The sequence below is a fragment of the Sander lucioperca genome, chromosome 8 (genome assembly GCF_008315115.2).
Source record: "Sander lucioperca isolate FBNREF2018 chromosome 8, SLUC_FBN_1.2, whole genome shotgun sequence".
NCBI classification, from domain to species: Eukaryota; Metazoa; Chordata; class Actinopteri; order Perciformes; family Percidae; genus Sander; species Sander lucioperca.
The window spans coordinates 3,904,555-3,928,997 of record NC_050180.1 but is presented as its reverse complement, the minus strand read 5'-3'; the positions used below and the strand labels follow the sequence as shown (position 1 = coordinate 3,928,997).

The 24,443-nt window shown below is 41.6% G+C and overlaps 1 protein-coding gene across 2 annotated transcripts in view; it reads right to left on the bottom strand.

Moving 5' to 3' along the window:
- Positions 1-24,443, bottom strand: part of itgb2 (integrin, beta 2) — a 33,269-nt gene that overhangs the window by 7,660 nt on the left and 1,166 nt on the right. The window contains exons 2-7 of one of the 2 annotated variants that reach the window (XM_031289612.2): positions 15,533-15,572; positions 10,706-10,757; positions 7,809-7,906; positions 3,799-4,000; positions 1,659-1,829; positions 221-462 (exon numbers count right to left, since the gene is read on the bottom strand). In XM_031289612.2, coding sequence (XP_031145472.1) covers positions 221-462; positions 1,659-1,829; positions 3,799-4,000; positions 7,809-7,906; positions 10,706-10,757; positions 15,533-15,562 — 795 coding nt within the window. In that variant the 5' untranslated portion in view covers positions 15,563-15,572. The remainder of the gene's footprint in view (positions 1-220; positions 463-1,658; positions 1,830-3,798; positions 4,001-7,808; positions 7,907-10,705; positions 10,758-15,532; positions 15,573-24,443) is intronic. The other variant, XM_031289613.2, reaches the window with a different exon arrangement.

The following is a 24,443-nucleotide window of genomic DNA, read 5'->3' as shown; positions in this document are numbered from 1 at the left end:
GGGGAGAGAGAGAGGGGGTGAAGACATGCAGGAAATCGTCACAGGTCGGATTCGAACCCTGGACCTCTGCTTCGAGGCATAAACCTCGATGTATATGTGCACCTGCTCTACCCACTGAGCCAACCCGGCCACGAGTATGATTTATTTTTATAATAAACCCATGCTTGCTTTGCTTGTGTTTCTCCCAGTACAGTTTGGATGTCTTTGTTTGAGTCCTTACCCCGCACACGGCTGCCTGCATCATGGCATCCAGGCTCCCTTCTGGAGAGTCCAAGTTCCCAGAAATGAACTGCTCTCTCACTTTGTTTTTAAACTCCTCTGTGCTTGTCGTCAAACTAAGCACATGTCTGTAGCCGAAGGCCGCCTGGCAGTGCTGGTAATCTTCATCACACGGCTTCAGCAGTTTCTCCTTGTTGGTGTTGGTGTAAGGAAGTACTGTCTTGTCAACAAAGGCACCAAACCCTGCAGTTCGACAAACAACATTCATTCCTTACTCTTCTCTTCTCCTTGTTAGGTATTAATTCTTTAAAGGTTCATCAAACATATCAGATATATCAGCTTTCTTGATTTGAGCTACCCGTTTTATTATTTATCGTTTACAATATTTTCAAAGAAATAATGCCTCTGTCAGCATTTTGTTTTGTGTTAAACTGTTTATAAAATGAGCGGTGATGTTAAATCACCTGTTTTTACGCAATGTTATTCTAAGGTACTGTCTATTTGCCGGATTTTCCCATAGCTAGCAAATAAGCCCACCGACGTCAACGTTATTGTTCATATTTTGGCACAATGTTTATTAATGACAGTAGTAGTGGTCACAGTCAGTGAAATGTGATCTGTAAAACACATTGCAAAATGTGTTATGTATCTGGAACTGTTAATTAGCTATGTGTGATATGTGTGTGAGGCTGAACGGACTCAACAGTAGTACAAATATTTTTTTCTGATCCAAAGACTCTTTCTATGAGAGAAAGGATACTGGCTATATCCTGGAATGTAATTGTAAGACATATTATGATGCTTTTGAGAAACCATTGCACATAAAGCTAACTGTTGCTAAAAAGGAACTGCACGCTGTATTCACTTCGGTAACGGTACTGTTGACAACTTTTTCCAGCTGTTTCAGGATAATTTGTTTCTATGGGACCCATAACAGCTCATATCTGCACCCCCACTCATATCTAACCCTGGGATCTCTTTCTAACATCAGTTTGGATCGTCAGTGGGATCCCATCACTTAATTACTCTTCCCCATTTCACAAACACACTGTGCATTTGAACAAATAGCCAACCCCGTACAAGAGGACCCGCCTTATTCTGGGGCCGAGCCAAATGTTTTGTTTGCCAGTCACAATAACACTCCATATTTAATAATGTATTACAATGTAAATATAATAACATAACTAATATCTCTTGTTACCGAGTAAAACTACTACAATACCCCCCCACAATTACTAAATCCATCCTATAGTTTAAAATACTTGTAATGTCAAGTCCTGCTTGTCTTCTTTCCTTGTACCTATTAACAGCGTGTGTCCCAATAGGTATTCATTGATATGTGATACACAAGATAAATACTCTGTAAATTGTGGCTGTATTCAAAAGAGTAACCAAATACTAAACATCAGTATTTCAGATGATTCAGGTTATATTCTTACCTATTTGAGCATATTTAGTGATTTTATTTAGAGCTGCAAAAAGATCTTGTCCAAGGTTTTTGACAAATTCCAAGTCATCTTTCATGGAGTAAGACAGGTCCATCAGGTAGTAGAGATCAACTGGATAACCCTCGACTCTTTTAAAAGAAACCGTGAATGTGGTGGGAAGCCCTGGGAACACAGGAGAGAACGAACTAATGAAAAAGAAAGAAAACAAGGAATACTATCATGCTCATGTATGCATAATTGAAGTTCAATGACAGTAAGTGTATACAGTTCTCAAATTAAATTTGATGATAGATTGAAAAATGGGAAAACATTTAGAAGAAGAAGAAAAAAAAACACTTTTTTGTTAGTGTTCTTAAAGGTCCCATGGCATGAAAATGTCACTTTGAGGTTTTTTAACATTAATGAGTTCCCCCTGCCTGCCTATGGTCCCCCAGTGGCTAGAAATGGTGATAGGTGTAAACCGAGCCCTGGGTATCCTGCTCTGCCTTTGAGAAAATGAAAGCTCAGATGGGCCGATCAGGAATCTCCTCCTTATGAGGTCATAAGGGGAAAGGTTACCTCCCCTTTCTCTGCTTTGCAAGCAAAGTGGCAGTTGGTCAAGGCCACACTCCCATCCTCCACCTTGCACCTCCCCCCTCTCCTCCTCAATAGCTACAGACACAGAAATGGCACATCCTAAGGAAAGCTCATTGTGGGACTGGCTCTAGTGGCTAAAATGTCGAAGCAAGTGGCGCCTCCCAACAACCATTTGAAATCAAAAGTTCATCTCAAGAACAAAGCTAGCTAAATCTCCAGCGGGAAAATCCCTCCAGGTGACCGTGGAGGCAACGAGAAAATCAATAGATGCAAGGCGTGAGTTTGTGGAAGATTTTGTTGCAACGTGTACTGAATACCGCTAGAGAAGATGAAGAGGATACGTCCGTTTCTTGTTATAGAGGAGACACACCAAGTGGTGTGAGGTCAGTGACTCGAGTCTGTTCGGTGTGTTCCGTGCCGTCGTCCATCCGAGGAGCCGTCGGCCTTCATTTGGGCCGACCAGACATGCTCAGTCGGAGACAGGGCAGTCGGGACTCACCCGGAAATGGTGAGTGGAATGAGTCTCTCAAAATCTGATGAAAATCTTTTAAACTGACCTTTGTTAATCTGAAATGAAGACAGATTCAGCAACTGCATGGCCTATTTCTCTCTTAAAATGTTTTCAGAAACACGTTTCGGTGAACTATTTTAGTCCAATATGAGATCGTATTCTGAACGAGCCGCCATGACAGTCTGGCTGTGAATTTCCAGAGAAAAAAGAACCACGTGATGCGTTTGTCCAATCAGCTGCCGGTTTTCATTTTCTGGGAAATAATCAGACTGTTAATGGAAACAATACAGAGCAGCGCCGCCTGCTGCTATGGAGACGTATTACGTTTCGTGCACGTGCAGAGCGTACGCTCAAGTCGCCGTCGCCTCAGTGTGTTCTGAGGCATTTTTTGGACCTCGGGGACCTGACTGATCAATCCGACTGGCTTTTCTGCCGACGGTCGGCCCGTCTGGTTGGTGTGTCAGGGCCTTTAAACGTTGCAAGCAGAGAGGCAGACCCACCTGGCGCAGGTCTTTGACCAGCACACGCAAAAAGTGCTGCAAGAGATCCGTGGAAAGAAAATCTTCGTTGTTGTCGACTAAACCTCTGACACCCGAGATCGCAGTGTCCTCAACATTGTTATAGGTGAGCATCCAAAGCTTTTATTTAGATCATTTGAATGTGCTTTGCTGAATATATTAACAGTTTAAATAAAAAAGCTGAATTGTGAGTTTGTGTCACTGAGTTTTTAAAGGTCAATACTGCTTAGAAGTGAAAAGAAATCAAGCAAATCCGAAAGGGCTAAAATAAATCCGAAAACACGGAATTTGAAAAACAATAAAACGGAATTTGAAAAAAAATAAAACGGATTTCATAGGGCCCTAAGGTCTATATAAAAGCATCAAAGAGCACCATGTCATGGGACCTTTAAAGTTAGCCCAGCCCAATCGTGATCCTGACACATCCAGACAGTTGTCCTGGAACACTCTGGTTTGACTCTTCTCTGGAAACCAAACACTGCCTTCGTCCAGATGTCCAAGGTGAGCGTGAAGTGATTGCACTCACCGGGTCGCAGTGTCAGACGGATCTGCTGTGGACTCAGCTGGACAGGCTCCTGTAGGTTAAAGGACGACGACAGAGGATCGTTCCTGACAACTCTTTGATTGTTCTCTGGGGAGATGATATCCTCCCTGTTGCAGCCTCTCGTTGTCAACTTTGCTTGGGTGTCACAGCGTACTGCTTCCTGCTCACCCGGTTTGGTGAAATTCTGGACAAAGGGAATGCAGAAACACATATAGACACACTGTTTGATGTCCTTATCATGTTCAGTCTGTGTTGCTTCACTTGACTTTTCTTCAATTCAGTTGAAGATTGCCAAGATTCAAGAGGATGGCTCTTACAAAATATATTGGCGTGCTATACTGGGATGCAAAGAGCAACTTTTGGTTGAGACTGTGATGGACAATGAATGATAACCCTTGTCCCTGAAATATTGAGATTTAGTTTTTGCCTGCATCTACTTGCAAATCTAAATGAACTGAAAGCAACACTGAGCTGCACAGTTGGATATCAGACATGACAGAATGTAGGGGTTGGCACAGTGATGGACTGGAATCAAAAAACGGCCCTGGTATTTGCAACACACCAGCCCTATTTTTGTCGGTAACCTAGCTCGGAAATTAGTAACTCTGCCTATCTAGAGTGTATCTTTCCATGCACTTTGCCACAGTACAACCTTGAATATCTGTGGCTGCAAGCATAAAATAACTTATCAAAATTAACCGAAGACAAATTATCAGTAGTTGCCCATAAGGGTCCATAGGGGGGCGGCCCTTCTGGCATTTGCCCAAATTCCAGATGGCCAGTCTGTCATTGAGTTGGCATGATAATCATGCTTTGTTATCCTGAGAAGCCTCAGAGTTCGTTACACCTGGCATACTTTAGGGATGTCACAAGAACCAATCCTCGGGACCACATCGATACCAAAATTCAGAAAACATGACGGTATTCGTTTTTCCACAGTACCGTAGGTACCGGGGGATGCATTCCTTCTGGACTTGACGGCGGCAGTATGTACCCTTAACGTTGCTGCTAAATGCTGAAGAAGAACGGCGACCAGAACAGAAAAACAGAGAATATCCTCTGATCTCCGTGCACGGTGCACACTGATGGCCTCAGTCAGCCTCTGGCTTTACTGTGACGTTACATCTACAGCAGCGGGCTGACGTTTTCTCCACATCACAGGTACATCAAAATCATGACATGATTGTTCATGTTTGTGTTTCTTGTTTGTTCTGAAGAAACCAATAAAAAATATTGAATAATAATAAAGGAGGACATGGGATTCAGTTTTGGTTTTTACTGCACATTACGTGACATCTGTAGTTGTCACTGTTTTATTTTTTAAATAATATTCAAATGTTTAAATAAAGGACTATAATAAAAGGTATTACTCTTCTTTTTATTTTTTTACACACCGAGGTATCGACTTTGGTAGAGTAGCGTGTACTTTTGGTGGTATCAGCAGTACTAGATTTCTGGCATGGTGTTTGGCCTTGATGATGCTCCTGACTCCTATGGTAACATGTTGCATGGCCTCCTCCAGGGACGGACTGGGACCAAAAATCGGCCCTGGCATTTTGGCCCAGACCGGCCCACCACATAAGATCACAAATACCACCCGTCCTTGCGCTCCCCTGAATATGTATACCAACTCCTACTCCTTAAAACTACTAACGCCATGTAATGAGTAAGCAAGAATCAGTGTGAGTTGACACATCAAAAAAGTGCCATTTATTAATACAATAAAATGGTATACTCCTAGTGTTATCATCAACGGTTCTACCCTCACTCCCTCATTTCTGTCCCTCCAGTCTCCTCCTCACTGTTCATTCCACTGCCGCCAACACCGACACCACCACCACTATCATCAGCCACAGGAGCTGATGAAGGTCCTGCTACTGCCGAAAACATGTCTGTCAATGTGACACATTTGGCAGCGTCTGTCTGAAGGGCCTGTTTCTTTTTCTCACGGAGCTTCTCTGCACCTCCTTTGTGTTTCTTCTCCATGATCTCTATCACTATTCTAGCCTGGCAGATTTACACTGACACTGCATGCAGGCAGAAATCCCAAAGAGGGCGCTGTTTAAAGATATGATTGGGCCAGTCCAGTGTCAAATTAAGAAAACAACCAATGGGCCGCTGAGCTACGTGTTTCATGGCCTGCGTCTGTCAGAAAAAAAACCTAGCCTATGTGATATTTTTGACTAAAGTGTTTTGGGCCAGCAGCCCAGTGTCAGTTGAAAAAACAATGGGCCGCCGGTCTAGGCCTACCACTTTTATGGGCCCGTTTCATGGGCCAGACAAAATAAAAAAATAAAAAAGCACATCGGCCCACCGGGAAAGTGCCCGGTATGCCAGATGGTCAGTCCGCCCTTGGCCTCCTCCCTGTTGGTGTGATCATACAGGATGCTACCTGGGACATACTGGATAAAGCTGAGCAAATGCAATGCTTGGTAAGTATTTTTGGTATGTATTCTCTGATGTCAGATTTGTGTTGTAATAAACTTGTATTCAAGGAAGGACAATTGAGGCTCATTGAGTTTGTTATATTAGTCATGGAAGTGAAGATTATCCAGAAGTACAAGTGTTCCCCCATCAGTAGGCTTCAGGAGAAGAGGAGGCCAGGCCAGGCTCTAACCACTCCAACCATTGAGTGTTGCTGCAGGGTAACCAGTAGAGTAAAACTCCCAGGCCGTCTGTGGGACAGGGGCAACAAAGCAGCTACATGCGGTGGGGGAGAAGGTTTTCTAGCATGTAGGTCAGCCTACGTGGCACTGCATCACGTTTGCACTCTGCAGGTCGCCACAGTGTTCTTGATGGTAGGATGCTTCATCTTGACGCTACTGTGGTATTTAGTAAGAAACTTTGACAGGAAGTTTAAATTGTGGGTTGGGTTTTAGGACAGAGTTTTAAAGATGTTATCTGTGTGTGTGTGTGTGTGTGTGTGTGTGTGTGTGTGTGTGTGTGTTGCATTATACGGGAAAAAAAGAGCTGTTGAGAAGCTTTGAGTTAAAACATGTCTTCAGACTGTCGTTGGGTTCTTATTCTTGTTCAGTTTTTATCATTACAAATGTTGGTCCTCAGTATGTAAACTGTTGGAGTAATGGTTCTCTCTGTAATGACAAAAAGGCCCCGGCCACAACTAGACTTTATGGTATGCTCTATACCAGTGGGAAGGGTTTATACCATTGATTTAAAAAAAGAGAAAGAAGGGTAACGGCCATATACGGTTCTTTAAAAAGTCAAACAGAGCATTGACCCCAGAAATATATTTTAAAGTGAAGAGTAAAAGAGAGTAGAGCTGGGCAATATATCAATATTATATCGATATTGTGATATGAGACTAGATATCGTCTTAGATTTTGGATATCGTAATATCGTAATATGGCATAACTGTCTTTTCCTGGTTTTAAAAGCTGCATTACAGTAAAGTGATATCATTTTCTGAACTTGCCAGACTGTTGTAACTGTTCTATTATTTGCCTTTACCCACTTAGTCATTACATCCACATTACTGATGATTATTTATCAAAAATCTCATTGTGTAAAAAGCACCAATACTCAACACTACAATATTGTTGCGGTATCGATATCGAGGTATTTGGTCAAAAATATCGTGATATTTGATTTTCTCCATATCGCCCAGCCCTAAAAGAGAGGCACTATATCAGCACAATGTTCTTTTAGTTACTGACGTTCAAGTTGGAGATTGATATTTTGTGGGTAAAACCTGAATCTGCAACATAGCCAGTAACATTTCTCTGTCAGGTAAATGTAGGACAAGGATTTCCTCTGTAGTAGAAGTACACAGTAAGTCAGTAGTGAACAGCGGGATTGTTTTGGGGGCCTTCTGTGAGTTATTTCAGGGAAGTGGAAATTCTCAACGCTCCACACCGCTCACATGCTCTGTTAACAATACATCACAATCTGATTAGGATAATTGAAGTGTCCATAAAGTGTGGAGTTGCCACTGATTTAAAGGCCTGAGTTGGGAGAGTTTAACAGTTTCTCACCAGCTGTTGGCACCAGGCACAGTACGGTCCAGATTTGATACAGTCATCACACGAGTGGATCACCGACTTCGAGCAAACTTGCTCTTCTTTACACAACCCTGCAAAGAAAAACACAAACTACATGCAACACAGTCTTCTACAAGTAAGACACAGATTCTAAACTTTATAATGTGCTGTTGACACGAATAATTAGAATTCATCTTTCACATCTACCTCTTCTAGAAATGACATAGATTCTGTAGAGGTGGGCAGATGGACACCTGTACTACAGTTTGTGTTAGGCCTTTCCCTATACAAGTTTTGGGGCTTCAGAATTTCAGTGACATATTTTAATATATTCAAAGCTTCAATAATGGCAAAACATTCAATTACAGATTAGGATGCTGGTTACCATGGAAACGTTCAAAGCTTGGAAGCATTTGGATCAGCCTTACATCGATACTAGAGATAAGTTTGCCTGTGTGTTTCTTTTCTTCTGTTGTATCAAGTTCAACGTCCCAAACGCGCTGGAAAACATTTAAACATTTCCCGCTACAGCTAACGCTAGCGCTAGCGCTAGCTAGCTAGCTTGGTTGGCAGAATGCTGAACAAGACATTTAAAGGTGACCAAAATGTTCTAATTAACTTTTCTGAAGTGAAAACAGTTTAAGATAAAACTATTGATTTTATCAATAGTTTAAGATGAAAACACGGACGACAGCCAATGCTGCGTTCCACTGTACTTGGAACAGAACTTTAATCGGTTGAGCGCCTGCATTTCAGTACTGCTGACTTACAATGGCGGACCAACAGACAGAGAAAGAAGACCGTTCGACTACAAGTCCAAAATAAACAAAAAAAGCTAAACTCCAGTCGGTTCTTCTGCAAAGAATTACCTCCACTTCTACACTTGTATACTTGTACTCCACACTACACATGGAGTCGCTTTTCAGGACCAACATTCAGGAAATGACAGCCAGGCTGTAAACCAACCGTAAACCTCAGAGCAGCTGGGCTCTCATCTCTGCCTGCAGCAGCAACAAGCATAAAGCTGCAGTACCAGAGGCTGCACTGTCAGGACTGTAATCCTAGGACCACATTTCTAGGACTCTAACTTTTCGCGACTGCGCAAACTACTGAAGTGGGGCTGCATGTTCTCTTAATACATCCATGCATATATATATTGGCGATTTATACCGCAAGATGGATGACGAACACGACCAAGTGGAGTGTGAGTGACGTTTCTGATTGTGATTAACGTTATTTTTATTTGTTTAACGCTAACGTTGAAAACAATTCTGGGGTCTTGAATTGGACAGCAGTATTTCTGGTCCTCCAACACTTCTAGCCGCTGATATGGGGGAGGCACATGTTGGTGAGGACAGACTACCGCACTGCCACAGCTGACATTAACATGCATTGTGGAATTCAGTCTGCTGCTCTGTTTGGGATGGCAGAGACACCGTGGTTGTAGACTGCAGAGGACTTGTTATCTCTGAGGGGGAACAGGGGAGCCGCCCTCAGGTCGAGGAGTGGACCCCTGCCAGACAAGTGGATGCCAGATTTGGACTCATGTCGGGAAGGCAGAAGTGGATTTGTTCGCCAATCGGCGGAACACACTTTGACCCCTTCAACGTTAGGCTGTGGCCCGCCATCTAGCTCAGTCGAGTACTACCTGGGTGAGCAGAGGCCCCTTACTTCTTCGCCGCGGCGCCGTGGGTTTTCAGAAGAAGGTGGGCTGCGGCGCATAGCCTTTAGTTGGCCAGGATCGGTATGGTTGGGTCGGTGTTCTGTCACGACAGAGCTCATACGTGGGGCTCCACCCACTGTACCCATAGAGTCCAGTAGATGGCGAAGCCTTTGTGAGATAGAACGAAGGTTGTGCTATCATAACCCTAGTTCTACAAGCACAGGCAGAGCCCTCTATCTAGGGGCCCTGTCGCTCCTATGACGTCAAGGAGAGCGTAGGATGTCAGACAGCAGTGACGCAGCCTTTTATGCTGTGCTGCTGCACGGTTTGAGTAGGCATGTCCTAATTGGTCAGCTACGTTTATGCAAAGTTCAGTGGGCGAATACGTGCTCAGGATTGGAGCGGGGTATTACCCATAGAGTCCAGTAGAGGGCTATGGGGGGAGGGTGGGGTACCTTCAGTGGTGTATTGTCTTCATTATTCCTGCTCTAATGAAGAGCCTAGGAGCTTCAAACCGTTTGACATTTGAAGCCATTATGCCTAACTAAATAAAGGCTTTTAATAATGTAGGCCTATTTCTCCTTTGTGCCTTAGCGTGCCTGAAGAACATTTTATTTTATGTAACCATTCTTTGCAACTTGAAGAACAAGGGTCCTGGGACTTGCTGCAATTGAAACTGAATGATCGATTGGTCTGAACATTATTTATTACTGAAATTGAGTTCTTTTTTTGGGGCCTTTAATCAATTTTAGCCCCTTGCTACCCAATGACAAAATGCCGTCACAAACATTTGGTACATAGCCTATAGTTTACGACAGAGGTCTTCAACAGGGGATACAGGAACCCTAGGGGGTCCTTAGAGTTACAGCAGGGGGGCCACCAAATTATTGGTAATTGTTAATTTTTTATAACGTTTTTTTCAAAAATTTTAAATGTCTAACATTCAATTCAAATAACTTGATTTGTCCCAGAGGGGCAATTCAAAACTCATAACCTTACATCCAACATATTATTAGCAAATATAAATCAGAATAAAAACATTGATGATAGGCTTACTGGCCTTTCAGTCAAGTGGTCCATGGCTTAAAAAAGTTGAAGACCCCTGGTTTACCATAACAGTAATAGGCTCTCAAGAATTGCAGAGCCTGTATATTACACAGTAATTTCCTTCAGTTGTGCCTTAAAGATTTTCAAATAAATTATGTAATGTTAACTTTTTAAAACTTACCATTTCCAGCCATCAGCAGGAGCAGAAGGAACCACAAACACAGAGCCATTTCCTGATGAAAAAACACAGACAGACATTGTATTTTTATTTTTATTTTTTTTAACTCTTTTTTTTATTGCATTAACATGTTATAAAATACAGGAAAAAATAAAAGAAAAAAGGTTAATGGCACAGGCAAACAAAAGAACAGGGTAGATCAACGTCAGTTCGATTAAATCAAAAGTCAAAGCATAAGTCCAAGATCTGTTTGCTGATGGCCTCGGTATACAGTTGGGGGAGCTATTGCATTCCAAAGACTCCTCCTCAAACTTATGCTCTTAGTATGTACTGTATATGCTTATATACACACAAACAACCATATAGATATCCCCCATATACAAACATTTGTCCAGTAGTACATATCCACATCTTTACGTAGACTACTACATTTTCATGTAAATACATCCACAATTTCTTACATACACATGTATCCATATTGATCCTGATTTAGTGTTGACATGTCAAGGCACTACTGTATTGAAATGGGCTATCCATTTCATCCAGTAATTATTACATTTGTCCATTTGTAGGTTCAGGGAGAAAGTTAGTTTTTCCATATTATGCATTTCTTTTATAATTCCAATCCATTCCCCTTTAGTTGGGGGCTCTTTAATTAGCCATTTTCTAATTACAGCTTTTTTACTAGCTGCCAACATCATTTCTATCAAGTGCCTATCACTAGAATTGATTATGGATTGGAGATTGCCACGATATATGGTACAGAAATCATGTTAAATGTCAAAGCCCATTATTAAGTTAATCTTTTCCAATATTTCAATCCAATAAGATTGGATAGTTGGTCCATGTTAGTCCCTCCAACATCTTCCCAAATTTGGCAAATCCTTCTGTTTTGGTTTTATTTTCACTGTAATAAAAAATCTAATCATATTCTTCCATGTAAATTCCCTCCAATTACCTGAACTTGAAGTGCTGTGTTTTGCAAATATTTAGCCAATCCTCTACTGAAATAGTTATATTTGCTTCTTTCTCCCATTTTGCTTTAATAGAGTGTAGAGTTTCCATTATGTAGCTGTAAGCATATAGATTCTAGCAATGCGTTTTTTGTTGATCTTAGATTTGTATGCATCAATCAATATGTGAATTAGGTCTGTGTTACAGTCTTCTGTTGTCTTAATAAAGTGGGCTCTAACCTGGAGGTATCTAAAGAAGTCCTGATTTTCTAAGTAATATTTATCTTTAAGTTTTTGGAAGCTATCCAATCCCCCCTTGTCAGAAGTGAGACAGTATGCTGTAATACCTCTAAATGACCATTGTTTATATTGTCCATCTGGGCTGGTTTGAAGTTTTTATCATGTGCCAACCATCTTAACGATTTTTTTTAATTTTTAATTTTAGCTTGCGGCATTCATCAAACAAAATGTTCAAGAGTGTTCTTGTCCAACAGTTCAGTTTTTCTTTTTGTAATGAGTATAGTTTTCTGTCTCCAAGTAATGATTGGAAGGGAATATCCAGTTGAGTCAGATCTAACATTTTCCATTTAGCACTATAATTTGGGTCACACCAGTAAATTAAGTAAATCAGTTGTGCTGATTTGTAATAACTCTCCAAATTTGGCAGAGCTAATCCCTCATTTTGTTTGGGTAATTGCAATGTAGGAAGTCTAACCCTTGGTTTTAGACCTTTCCATATGAACCACCCAGAAATCATTCTTTTCCACTCGATAACTTGTTTTGAGGGTATTTCAATAGGTATGGATTGGAAGAGAAAAAGTAATCGTGGTAAGCTATTCATTTTGATTATGTCTATTCAACTATGGAGGTCCAGTGGTAGTAAGGTCCATCTGTTGAAATCAGACTTTATTTCTTTAGTAGTCTGCAAGTAATTTATAGCATAAATATTGGACAGATTCTTAGGGATTTTGATCCCCAAGTAGGAGTGGGCAATATGTATCGTCTACGATAATATCGTGATTGTTGTGTTAACGATGTGCAAATTGACATTATCGAGTATTTAAATTACTTCGAAAAAAACACTTCAAAACACGCATTAAAAGTGTAGAGTGGTAGATGTTGTTATGTGTATTTATCATTGCATTTCCACATTAGCAAGTGAGTTGTAAGGACCTCAGGAAGAATAGCACCTTCAATGCAGGAGCTAATGAGGATCCTAAATAAACAAACAAAGCGGCGACAAAGATGGCGGCGACAAAGATGGCGGCGCGCGATTGTGCAGCAGCTCCTAGCTCTCCTGTCGGTGTATATTTATGTTTTTTGTTTGTGTTTTTCGTAACGTTCCCATGTCGAGGTCTTACTAACAAGTACAGCCACACTGAACTAATCAATATTGGACTACGATACAACACAGCCGTTACGAGAGCCTTCCAGACGGCTCATAACATCAAGGAGGACATAGCCAGACCGGGCGCTCCGTGGATTGTTGTTGTTGAGAGAAAGCAGAAGCGAGGATGCCGGTCGGGCCTGCTAGCCCGGCTAAGGAAACTACAACACAGACTTCCACTGCCAAGGCTCCTACTCACCAGCGCCAGATCCATCGCACACAAAATGGATGAGCTAGAACTACAATCTCATTGTATCTATAATGCAATGACAATAAAGAAATCTTATCTTATCCTAAATAATCGTATAGGTCGGTGTTGGAAGTGGGCTCTGCACCATGGAAACTCAAGTGTTAGCTGTTAGCTGGTTAGCTGCTAGCCGGTTAGCTGTTAACCGGCCCTCAGAAAGTGATGCGAGCCGCCCTAATGTTGCTCCTGTTGGCTGCTCCCGGAGCAGCAGCCCATACTGGGTTATTAGGAGCTGCTTAGAGCTTAACCATAGACTGTATAATTTTAATGGACAGAGCATGTGTGACGTCACCCATTGGTTTGTGGAGATCTGCTATGAGTCGTCGAGTTTGATTTTAGACAAGAGAGGGAGGAGTGAGGGAAGAGCCCTTACGTTACACACTTTCACTGGCAATCACATCATAGCCATGCCCTTAAACACCCCCTGCTTTATCGACGATTTTAAAATCAACAAGACCATAATTCAAAAAATGAACATCATTCTGTATTGCAGAAGACTTAAAACTCATTATTAAAATGTTTACTGAGGTAATAAATCAAGTGTGAAGTGGGTCACCTTCTCATAGACTTCTACAGAAACCGACCTCCTTTTGCTACCGCACGTGTCTCCCCCTGCTGGAATTCAGATAGAAAGCAGGTTTAAGGAGTCTCCCCCTGCTGGAATTCAGATAGAAAGCAGGTTTAAGGAGTCTCCCCCTGCTGGAATTCAGATAGAATGCAGGTTTAAGGAGTCCCCCCTGCTGGAATTCAGATAGAAAGCAGGTTTAAGGAGTCTCCCCCTGCAGGAATTCAGATAGAAAGCAGGTTTAAGGAGTCTCCCCCTGCTGGAATTCAGATAGAAAGCAGGTTTAAGGAGTCTCCCCCTGCTGGAATTCAGATAGAAAGCAGGTTTAAGGAGTCTCCCCCTGCAGGAATTCAGATAGAAAGCAGGTTTAAGGAGTCTCCCCCTGCTGGAATTCAGATAGAATGCAGGTTTAAGGAGTCCCCCCTGCTGGAATTCAGATAGAAAGCAGGTTTAAGGAGTCTCCCCCTGCAGGAATTCAGATAGAAAGCAGGTTTAAGGAGTCTCCCCCTGCTGGAATTCAGATAGAAAGCAGGTTTAAGGAGTCTCCCCCTGCTGGAATTCAGATAGAAAGCAGGTTTAAGGAGTCCCCCCTGCGGAATTCAGATAGAAAGCAGGTTTAAGGAGTCTCCCCCTGCTGGAATTCAGATAGAAAGCAGGTTTAAGGAGTCTCCCCCTGCTGGAATTCAGATAGAAAGCAGGTTTAAGGAGTCTCCCCCTGCTGGAATTCAGATAGAAAGCAGGTTTAAGGAGTCTCCCCCTGCTGGAATTCAGGTAGAATGCAGGTTTAAGGCACTTCCGCATTTGCAACACTTCACCGAACCGGATGCTTTGTCCATTAATATTATACAGTCTAACACTGTCTTAACACATAAGGCTTTAATGTGGAGTAAATTCAATTAAACACATTGTTTTTCGTTGCCTGTTGTCCATTCATGATAATCGCTCTTCTCTTCATTTTAATACGTAATAATATACAATGTTGTTAAATGATGCTACGCGATAAACACCTTTATATATGTTGGTAAACCAATGACGAGTGACTCAAAAACATTTGATATTAAAATATTAAAGGTCCCTAAAACATCATGCAGTCAGGGGAGTACATATGACAATGGCGGACATTTTGTTGCTAAGTGTGAAACCTCCGCCCACTGCCAGTGCTCCGGCTGACATGGTTTCCTGCATACCATAATAGGTCAAAGAGAACAGAGCCGTGTTGTCATCTGTACATTTCCGCTCTGTGACTGAGGCTGAAACACAAGGAAGCAGAATGTCTCTGTCTTGTATGTATCTCTGTTTGTTTATTTGTATATTATATTGCTGCTGCTTCTTTTGGTTCAAATGACAGCTGATACGTCACTGAGTACAGTACCCAACACTAGCCCACATGATACATATTTAAAGGATAGATAATTATGGATATTTACCTTAAACCCAACAGACAATAGTGCTAACCCTGACCTCAGAAAACAGCATAGATTTGAATCAACACATCTGTGACACAGTATCTCTCTCTCTCTGAATAACAAAGACACATTTAAGCAAAACTATGTAGAATTTTAATGTACAAAACGTCCATTAGAAAACAGGATAGATTTCTAAGCAGTAACTTCAGTGTGGGTTGTTCTAAAGCAAAGGAACCAAAGACGTAGAAATAGGATGTGTTGACATCTCACACCTTTGTTAAGTCTGCAGATGATACAGCCATGGTGGGGCTCCTGAAGCATGACTAATCAGCCCTGATGGGGAAGGGAACTACATTACTGTAAATGGTGTTCTGACAATTTCCTTAAGGTCAGTGTGACTAAAACAAAGGAAATGGTCATAGATTTTATGTGTACAATGACATTGCTCGCTGTAACGTAAAAACAAACAATGATATTGAATCGTAATCTGCTAGTGACAACATTGAGAAAATAGTTGTTCGCAAAATGGTAACAGACACATAAAAACGAGCATGGACGTAGCTCTTTTTGCAGCATTCCTCAACTGTTGGTGCTCCAACATATCGTACCCTTTAATCAACACTGGAGATATTTCACAAGTTTTGGGACACAGCTACTGACATCACACGGTAAGTTCAGAGAGCTTAACATCAGAAAACAAAACAAGTAATTGTTGAATAATGATTTATGGACTTTAAAACCATGTAAAACCATGTTTCTGGTTTACCGCATGTGTGCACGTGTGTTTGTGTGTGTGCGTGTGTGCGTACATGCGTGTGGGTGGTGTGTGTGTGTGTGTGTGTGTGGTGTGTGTGTTTGTGTGTGAGTGTGGGTGTGTGTGTTGTGTGTGTGTGTGTGTATGTGTGTGTGTGTGTGTCTGTGTGCGTGCGTGCATGGGTGTGTGTGTGGGTATGTGTGTGTCTGTGTGTGTCTGTGTGTGTGTGTGTGCGTGTCTGTGTGTGTGTGTGTGTGTTGTTTTTATATCCGTTTTTATGACTGTTTAGTGTATCTTTGTGCATCTTGACCACTCCCTATCTCGGCTGTAATAAAGTATGAGTGGAGTGTGTGAGTCGCGTCAGCTTAAGAACAGGTCCTGTGAGTTGATGTTGTGCTGCAGTGCCTCTGTCCATCAGTCTCTGCTACGTCACACACTCTATTCAGAACAAAGGGGAAACTGGCTGCCACACCCGCTCTGCACACTTCCTTTAAAGGCCTTTGCACAACCGTCTGAAATGTTCACACATTTAAAAATAAATATAACCTCATCAACAGTTCATCAGTTTTTGAAACTGGTTCCATTTTCTGCATTTCAAAAGGCTTTAGCACTAGAAGGGAAATAGCCCACACCATTTACAATTGTGCTTAAAGAATTATTCTGTCATTGTTATCAAGTTCTCTTCAATACCTAGCCTGCACATGCCAATATTTTAACATTTGCCTGATGATGGTCTAACAGAAACGTTGTCAGCTATTACATTTATTATTGCAAGTCAGACAGTGTGCAGGAATTTCTTTGCAACTTAAGACCTACGTACTTGTCCCCCTCCGACACACCTGTCTCAGGTTATACTAAAGATGTGCATGTGAAGTATTTTTCTGCACATTCCTATATTGCCATAATGATAGAATAATGTAGGGTTTTCCACTCAAACAACCCCATTTCTGCACCAGAGCAGCGCTGATTAACCTGCTGAATGGATGCATATGCATGATGAACATACAGCACACTGAAACACTAAGACAGGTGGAACCGGGCTGATAAGGTGCCTTGTGCGTCAGTATCTGATGCTGAGAGCCTGACCAAGCATCAGGATGGGATGATTTGGGAGTGAAAACGAGTTAAGCGCACATATGATTGGCCCCCTCCTGGTGTCCCCCCATCCATTGGGCTACAGTGACGGTTAACATTTCCATTGGGTCAGAGTACTGTCACTTGGCTGCTTGTTCTGCCAACAGATAAGAGAAGAGACTGCATAATCACCACATCTCTCTTCATGGTATGTATAAACTAATACTCTAGTTGGAAATATCGAAGTGTGTTAGTTTGCTCGTAGCTAGTACTTAACCAAAACGGCTGCATCCAAAAGGCACAATCCAATTCTCCAAGATAAGGTGATAAACAAACACTGGAGTTCTGGGGACAAGGTTGAGAATGCAGTGCGGTGTTAACATTACCATTAAATTTGTATTATACAAAAACATTTTGGGGTGTGTAGTGGTACAAATAAATCCCCTGAGTGGTAGAACATACAGTATGTAGCCTACTTTATTTGTGTCTTTAGTATTGAATGGTTGTAGCTTTGGGTACTGCTAATATAATAAGTTAGTGACTTAATGTTTTCTATTTAGTTTTTAAAGAGATATTTTTATTGAATAAAGAAATGAAAAGGAACAGTACGCCACAGCAGCATGATATTGATGGTTTCTTTACTGTAAGAAGAGGTAGTGAGACCGATGGTATGCAGGCCAACCTTGTCGTCACAAAGACTTACAAATATCTTGGTGTCATACTTGATTCACACCTTACATACCGGGAACACATTTCTAACTTAACAAAAAAGTTGAATCAGAAACTTTGTGTATAACAAGATTAGATCATATCTTTCCTTTTCTGTTTCTGAAACTTACCTACATGCACTTGTGTTTTCAACAGTGTCCTACTGTCTTCCAACCTGGTCTTTTACCACAAAGGAAATTACTGAACCAATAGCACAACTATACAATCGATCTCTCAAGATCCACAGTAATCTCCCAAAGTGGTCTCACCATTGCATTGCACTCTCACGCTCAAACGCTCTGACTTACCAGAACTACATAAACAGCCACGCTATTGCATTTTATTTTCAGATACAAAATAGCACTTCACCAGCACTTGCTGCACTTCTCCCGACACACAATATGAGACCAGTACGCCTCACTAGGTCAGTCTCACAGGCATTCATTCCAGTCCCCCCATACAAAAACAACTATGGTCAGAAATCCTTTTTTCATACATACACCAAAATGTGGAATGACATTCCCCATCACATCAGAACACTACCATCCATCACATATTTCAAAAAGACATCCAAACGGTTCCTTCTCAGCAGTTACACTTGCACTCATTGATTGTTCATGTATTGTCCAAGTCTTGTTTTCCTGTATTGTTGATTTAGTTGTCTGTATCTGTCTAGCCATGCTAATGTTCTGTACATGTGTTTCTGCTTTTAGTTGTCTGTATCTGTCTAGCCCATGCTAATGTCCTGTACATGTGTTTCTGTCTTCATGTGCCGTAACTGTATTGTACTCCAGTCAGGGCCAAACCAATAGCCATGGACCTGGCAGCAGAGAGTAGAGGGAAGAAAAACATGTCCAGTGGAAATGCTTAATACACAAGTAATACAACACAAAAAGAAATCCTTGAGTGTTTGGCGGAGATGGTTCGACGTAGTATCATCCAAAGAGTTCAAAGAAAGTGAGGCATTCAGGGTCCTTGGGAATGAACCTAAGGACAGATTTCACTAGTACTACTTTTTGTTTGCAGAGATCTACAAAAAGAAAAGAAGGAATGCAGCAGCATTTTGGAGTTCACTGTGTTCATGGAGCCTTTCAGAGAAGGGTTCCATGAACCTTTTAGGCTATTGCAATACCAGTTAGCACGGCAGCTTGGGTACAGACTCTTTCCTCCCTGAAATTGATCAAGAATCATCTACGAACAACCACGACTGTAGTCAGATATGGACCACTTTATCCAACTATTTAGTGCGCGCGCGCACAGACACACACACACACACACACACACACACACACACACACACACACACACACACACACACACACACACACACACACACACACACACACACACACACACACACACACACACACACACACACACAAATGTATTCTGTATTATAAAAATTATACCTTTGGTTTACATACAGTATGTTTTCTTGTATGCTATGTATAACACTGTGCTACAGTTACAACAGTAATGTTTTGCCAAATATATTTTCTGTTTCAACATTGCATTGGTGTTTACAGTGAACTCTTCAACCACTCTCAGCAGATACTATCACTGTAGAACCTTGTATGGAAATAAGCCATGTAAGACAAAGGAGCTTTAGATTTAGAACCACAGTGTGTGCATGGTATATCCAAAAATGTACTATTATGAAAAAAAAAATTTCCATTTGATGTAAATGCTTCATTTTGAGATGTGTTTATGGCATTTTGAATGGAGTGTTTCAGAGATATGAGGCATTTTACATTTTGTGTGAAAATCTTTTTAAAAATGTAAGCAGTTGTTAAAAACTGTAATATCAGGAATGTTAGTTGTGACTCATTTGAAGCAAACATTCACCATAGCAAATTATTTTTACCACTAAGTTCCCAAAAGCTTTCATCCATTTATCATTTATGTGATATGAATGTAGCAGCGGTGAAGATAATACGGATCACTCGCTAGCTGCCTGTTCCATGTTGCTGATGAGTAACGCCAGCTGTGACCAACTACACCCCCCTCCCTTCGTCATCACCACCCACCCAGACAAAAATCAAGAAAAGATGACACAGTAACTACAATATTCCAGACCATTCAACAAATAGTAACAAAGTAGACTATAAACCATAAACCAAATAAACATGTCTAAATGACACCATAAGCCCATCATACACTTCTCTCCCCAGCACAAAGCTTCCTAGGAGCCTTTAGAAAGTTCAGATAGTTTCCCCATTTTCTAGTATAGACATCCAATCTGGCAAACCGTTTATGTGACATTTTTTCAAACCTGTCTGGCTATAATTAAACTAGTCTGGACCCAGCTTCTTATGTGCTTATCCATCCCGTTTAGGATTGACCCATCTCCCAGAACAAATAATCTTGGGCTGAATGGAACCTGGGTCCCTGCAATCAGACATATGGCATCGTGTATCCATAGGTGGCACCAGGTAGGGGCTAGGGGGTGCTATAGCTGTCCCTAGGATTGCCATAGCACCCCCTTAGCACCCCCAAGAAATTGCTGTGGTTGATTTATAAATGAATAAAAATTTGTTAATGTGTAAATAGTATAATTTATATTCAAAAAATACATTAATAAAATACATTAATACATTAATAAAACAATAATTCAAACAAGTTAATTTAGCCAACTATTTAAATATATAAGTGATTTTTTTCTCATACAAGTTTTTTGTCATACCTTGACAGTTTTGACTGCTGACTCTGCAGTCATCTTCAGAAGTGCCACGTGATGTTGCTGTGACGTCTACTGTGGGTGTGATATATTTAGTTAGTGTCATTCAGCCATCTCAGACCACTGCAAAAGGGAAAATCACATCATGAACTGGAAGGAGGCCAAGATCATCCGAACAGAAAGCAACAAATACCATCGCTGGATTGCTGAAGCAGTGGCGATCCGAAAGCGTGCCCCCAGAACTGTAAACCGGGATGAAGGAGCATAACAACTTTCCCACACCTGGGACGCAGTTCTACAGAGACTCTCCCTGCCGTCTGGGGAACTGTCATGCAGGGGGGGGCTCCCGCGCCCAGTTCCCTGGGGGGTCTTTGGCCGGCGGGGAGGCACAGCATCATTCCATCACACAGATGGAATGACACAAACTAAATATATATCACACCCATGGTAGATGTCACAGCAACATCATGTGACGCTTCTGAAGAGGACTGCAGAATCAGCAGTCGAAACGGTCAAGGTATGTATAAGGTATATCAGTTATAAAATTAATAAAATAAACCCATTATTTTTAGACTAAAAAACACAGGTGTTCGTGGTGCAGCACACATTGAACTTTTGACCTTACTTCCGCAGTAACGTAGTCACACAGAAGAAGAAGAGCTCAATATTTGGAGCTGTTAGGATTAGCGAAGTGAGTCTAACGCTAGCAATGGATAGTTTTTACTCCCTAAACGTCAAGGTGTGGAGACTTTATCAAAACCTGTAAATGAGACTGAGAGATATAGTGAACCTGTCACCAACCGGGAGGAAGAAAACCGGCCGGAGGAAGGTGACCTGACCACGGCCGTGATTGCTGCTGAGGATGCTTAAAGGAACACCCCGACTTATTGGGAATTTAGCTTATTCACCGTAACCCCAAGAGTTAGATAAGTTGATACATACCCTTCTCATCTCCGTGCGTGCTGTAACGCTGTCTGACGGCCCCAGTGGCAGCAGCCCATCACAGAAAATGCAGGTGAATGGTTCCAGCAATCCTACTGCTCCGAATTGTGACAAAAGTGACAAAATAACGCCAACATGTTCCTATTTACATGTTGTGATTTGTAGAGTCACAGCGTGTACAAAAAACAACGTAACATGAGACACAGCCGTCTTCTAACCATAAACAAACCGGGAACCCTGTGACTATACAAATCACAACATGTAAATAGGAAAATGTTGGTGTTATTTTGTCACTTATTCAGAGCAGTAGGATTGCTGGAACCATTCACCTGCATGTTCTGTGCTGGCCTGCTGCCGCTGGAGCCGTCAGACAGCGTTACAGCACGCATGGAGATGAGAATGGTATGTATCGACTTGTCTAACTCCGGGGGTTATGGTGAATAAGCTAAATTCCCAATAAGTCGGCGTGTTCCTTTAACGTCACCCTGCTGTAAATGACATTAGACCAGGGGATCGCACAGCCAGGCCACAGTGGGTGAGTCAACTGATAGGGGTCCATGCAAGAACTTTAGAACATTACAGTGAACATGTGTTTTACAGAAATGTGAATAAATGGATCACCAAACTAAAGTTTTACAGAAATGTGAATAAATGGATCACCAAACTAAAGTTATACAGCACATCGGACATTGGTTTACTTTTAGCCCAAAAAACCTGTTGTGGCTTATTTAGATATATTAAGTCACTACAGATAGCACTACATTATTTTGACCATGTGTGCAATTGTGAAAACTGTGTGAGGATACATGCGCGTGAGTGTTTATGTGTGTGCTTGGTTGTGTGTGGTGTATTTGGCCTGCTGCATTACTCTACTGAGCCACTGTACGAGAGCTTGGCTGGTATTTAAAATATGTTTGGTGGGCTAATTAGAGTTATATGGTGCTGTTGTATCGGCAACTTTAAATCAATCTCTCTCGTTCGCTCGCTTGCTTAGTAAACCGCAGCGGAGGTGGGTGGGCATCTGCACGAGTGTGTGTAATGTTAGCCTATTTGTGTCAAGGGAAACTCAAAATTTCAGAGCACCCTCACTGAAATGTCCAGCAACCCCAAAGCACCAGCAAAAGAACATCTCTGGCCACTGCATGTATCCCAGTCCAAAATTCCTGGACGTTATCACAGGACAGAGAGCATCCCTTTTCATTAGACACTAGAACCATCCAATGAGCATACAGTATGGGAGTTTCTGTTTTTCTAGGTGTGGTTTCAGAGAGCCGAAGTGAGACAGCAGCGGAGCTGCAACAACTAATCTGTGAGAGTTTACTGAACAACTAATCCGTGAGAGTTTACTGAACAACTAATCCGTGATGGGTTTACTGAACAACTAATCTGTGAGAGTTTATTGAACAACTAATCTGTTGAGAGTTTATTGAACAACTAATCTGTTGAGAGTTTACTGCATTCCAACTGCAGTAACAAGTTACAGCTAGAGTTATCAATGATAAATGTGTGGGAACTAGACTTAGACTCAGGAAGCTTCTTTAACACCTTTACATTCACCTCGCCTGATGATTTATTCAGTGTGCTGCAATAGCAGCAATCGGCACAATGACTAATATCCCCCATACTTATTATTATTCCGTCACATTTTTGTCCCGCTACTAGTCACGGAGTGTTGCCAACACATGCACACAAAATACATCAAAACGTGTGTAATGATCGGGAATGGTGTGCTATGAGTTTTCTAAGAGATTTGCCATGCGGTTTTCACGAAATCTGCAAAAAATGGCGCAAAATTTCCCATAGACTTTAATAGGAAATCTTTGGGAAATCGCTTAACATAGCTCAAAACAACCCCTCTTTGGGGCCATACTGTATCACCATACTAAAATAATTAAAAGTTTAAATTGAAGACAAGACTTTGGCCTTTATTGGGCTGAATGGGCATTCTGATATCAAGCACAGTTTCTACCAAATCACAGTTTATGTATCGTCCAGTTTTCAGACTGTTTCAGATTTTCCAATGTGTGTGTATGTATGTGTGTGTATGGGGATGGAATGTTGAGAGCCAGAGGGGAGCTGCAGTATGATTCTCTGAAAGTTTTCCAAACAAATTGCTCTCTCCCGTACAGTTTTCACTCTTCATACATCATGGTTGGTCAAAATGTAGGAAATTTTGTGCCGGTCTCAGACATGTAACTATGGAATCCACCGGCTTTAAACTTTTGGCTCTGTTCATACCAACTGCTGATAGAAACAATGAAAAAAATATCTGGAAGGACGCAGACGTTTCCTGTTTGTGCTGCTCTGTGTCGCATTATATATTTGACACCACAAACATAAAAACCACATCAATGCATTCGCCAGACTTTTATCTCTCTTGTGATGATAATATTTTTGCCATTTGGACCCACAGTTTTACATTACATGTCATTTAGCTGACAGTTTTACCAAAAACAACTTACAATTGCTATATATCAGAGGTTGCAAGCCTCTGGAGCAACCAGGGGTTAAGTGTCTTGCTCAGGGACACATTGGTTGATGTATCACAGTGGGAATTGAACCCAGATCCCAGATCTCACACACCAAAGGAATATGTTATATCCACTGCGCCATCACCACCATCATGAATTACAGAACAAACTTAAGAGGTATAATTATCATTAAATGGACATGTTTGACCCATTAAAGATACTGTCTCCCCCTCCCTCCTCTACTCCCTCACTGCGGAAATCACCATTACAACAAGCTCTGACACACACACACCTCCTATCATGGAGACTCTTTACTGTATGCCGTGTTGTCCTCTCTTTGCAGGACATGTCAAACAGCAGAATAAAGGTAGCTCAGATCAGCTGTTAATAATGATATTAACTATATACCAGTGGTGACGATGGACTTTACTCAACCATTGTCAAATCACTTTAGCAACACATACTGCCAAAGGAAAAGTAGAAGAAAATGAGTGGACAAGAAGAGTAAAGGAAGAAAGGAGGAAGAGGGGAGATGAAGAAAGGAGAAAAGGTGTTAC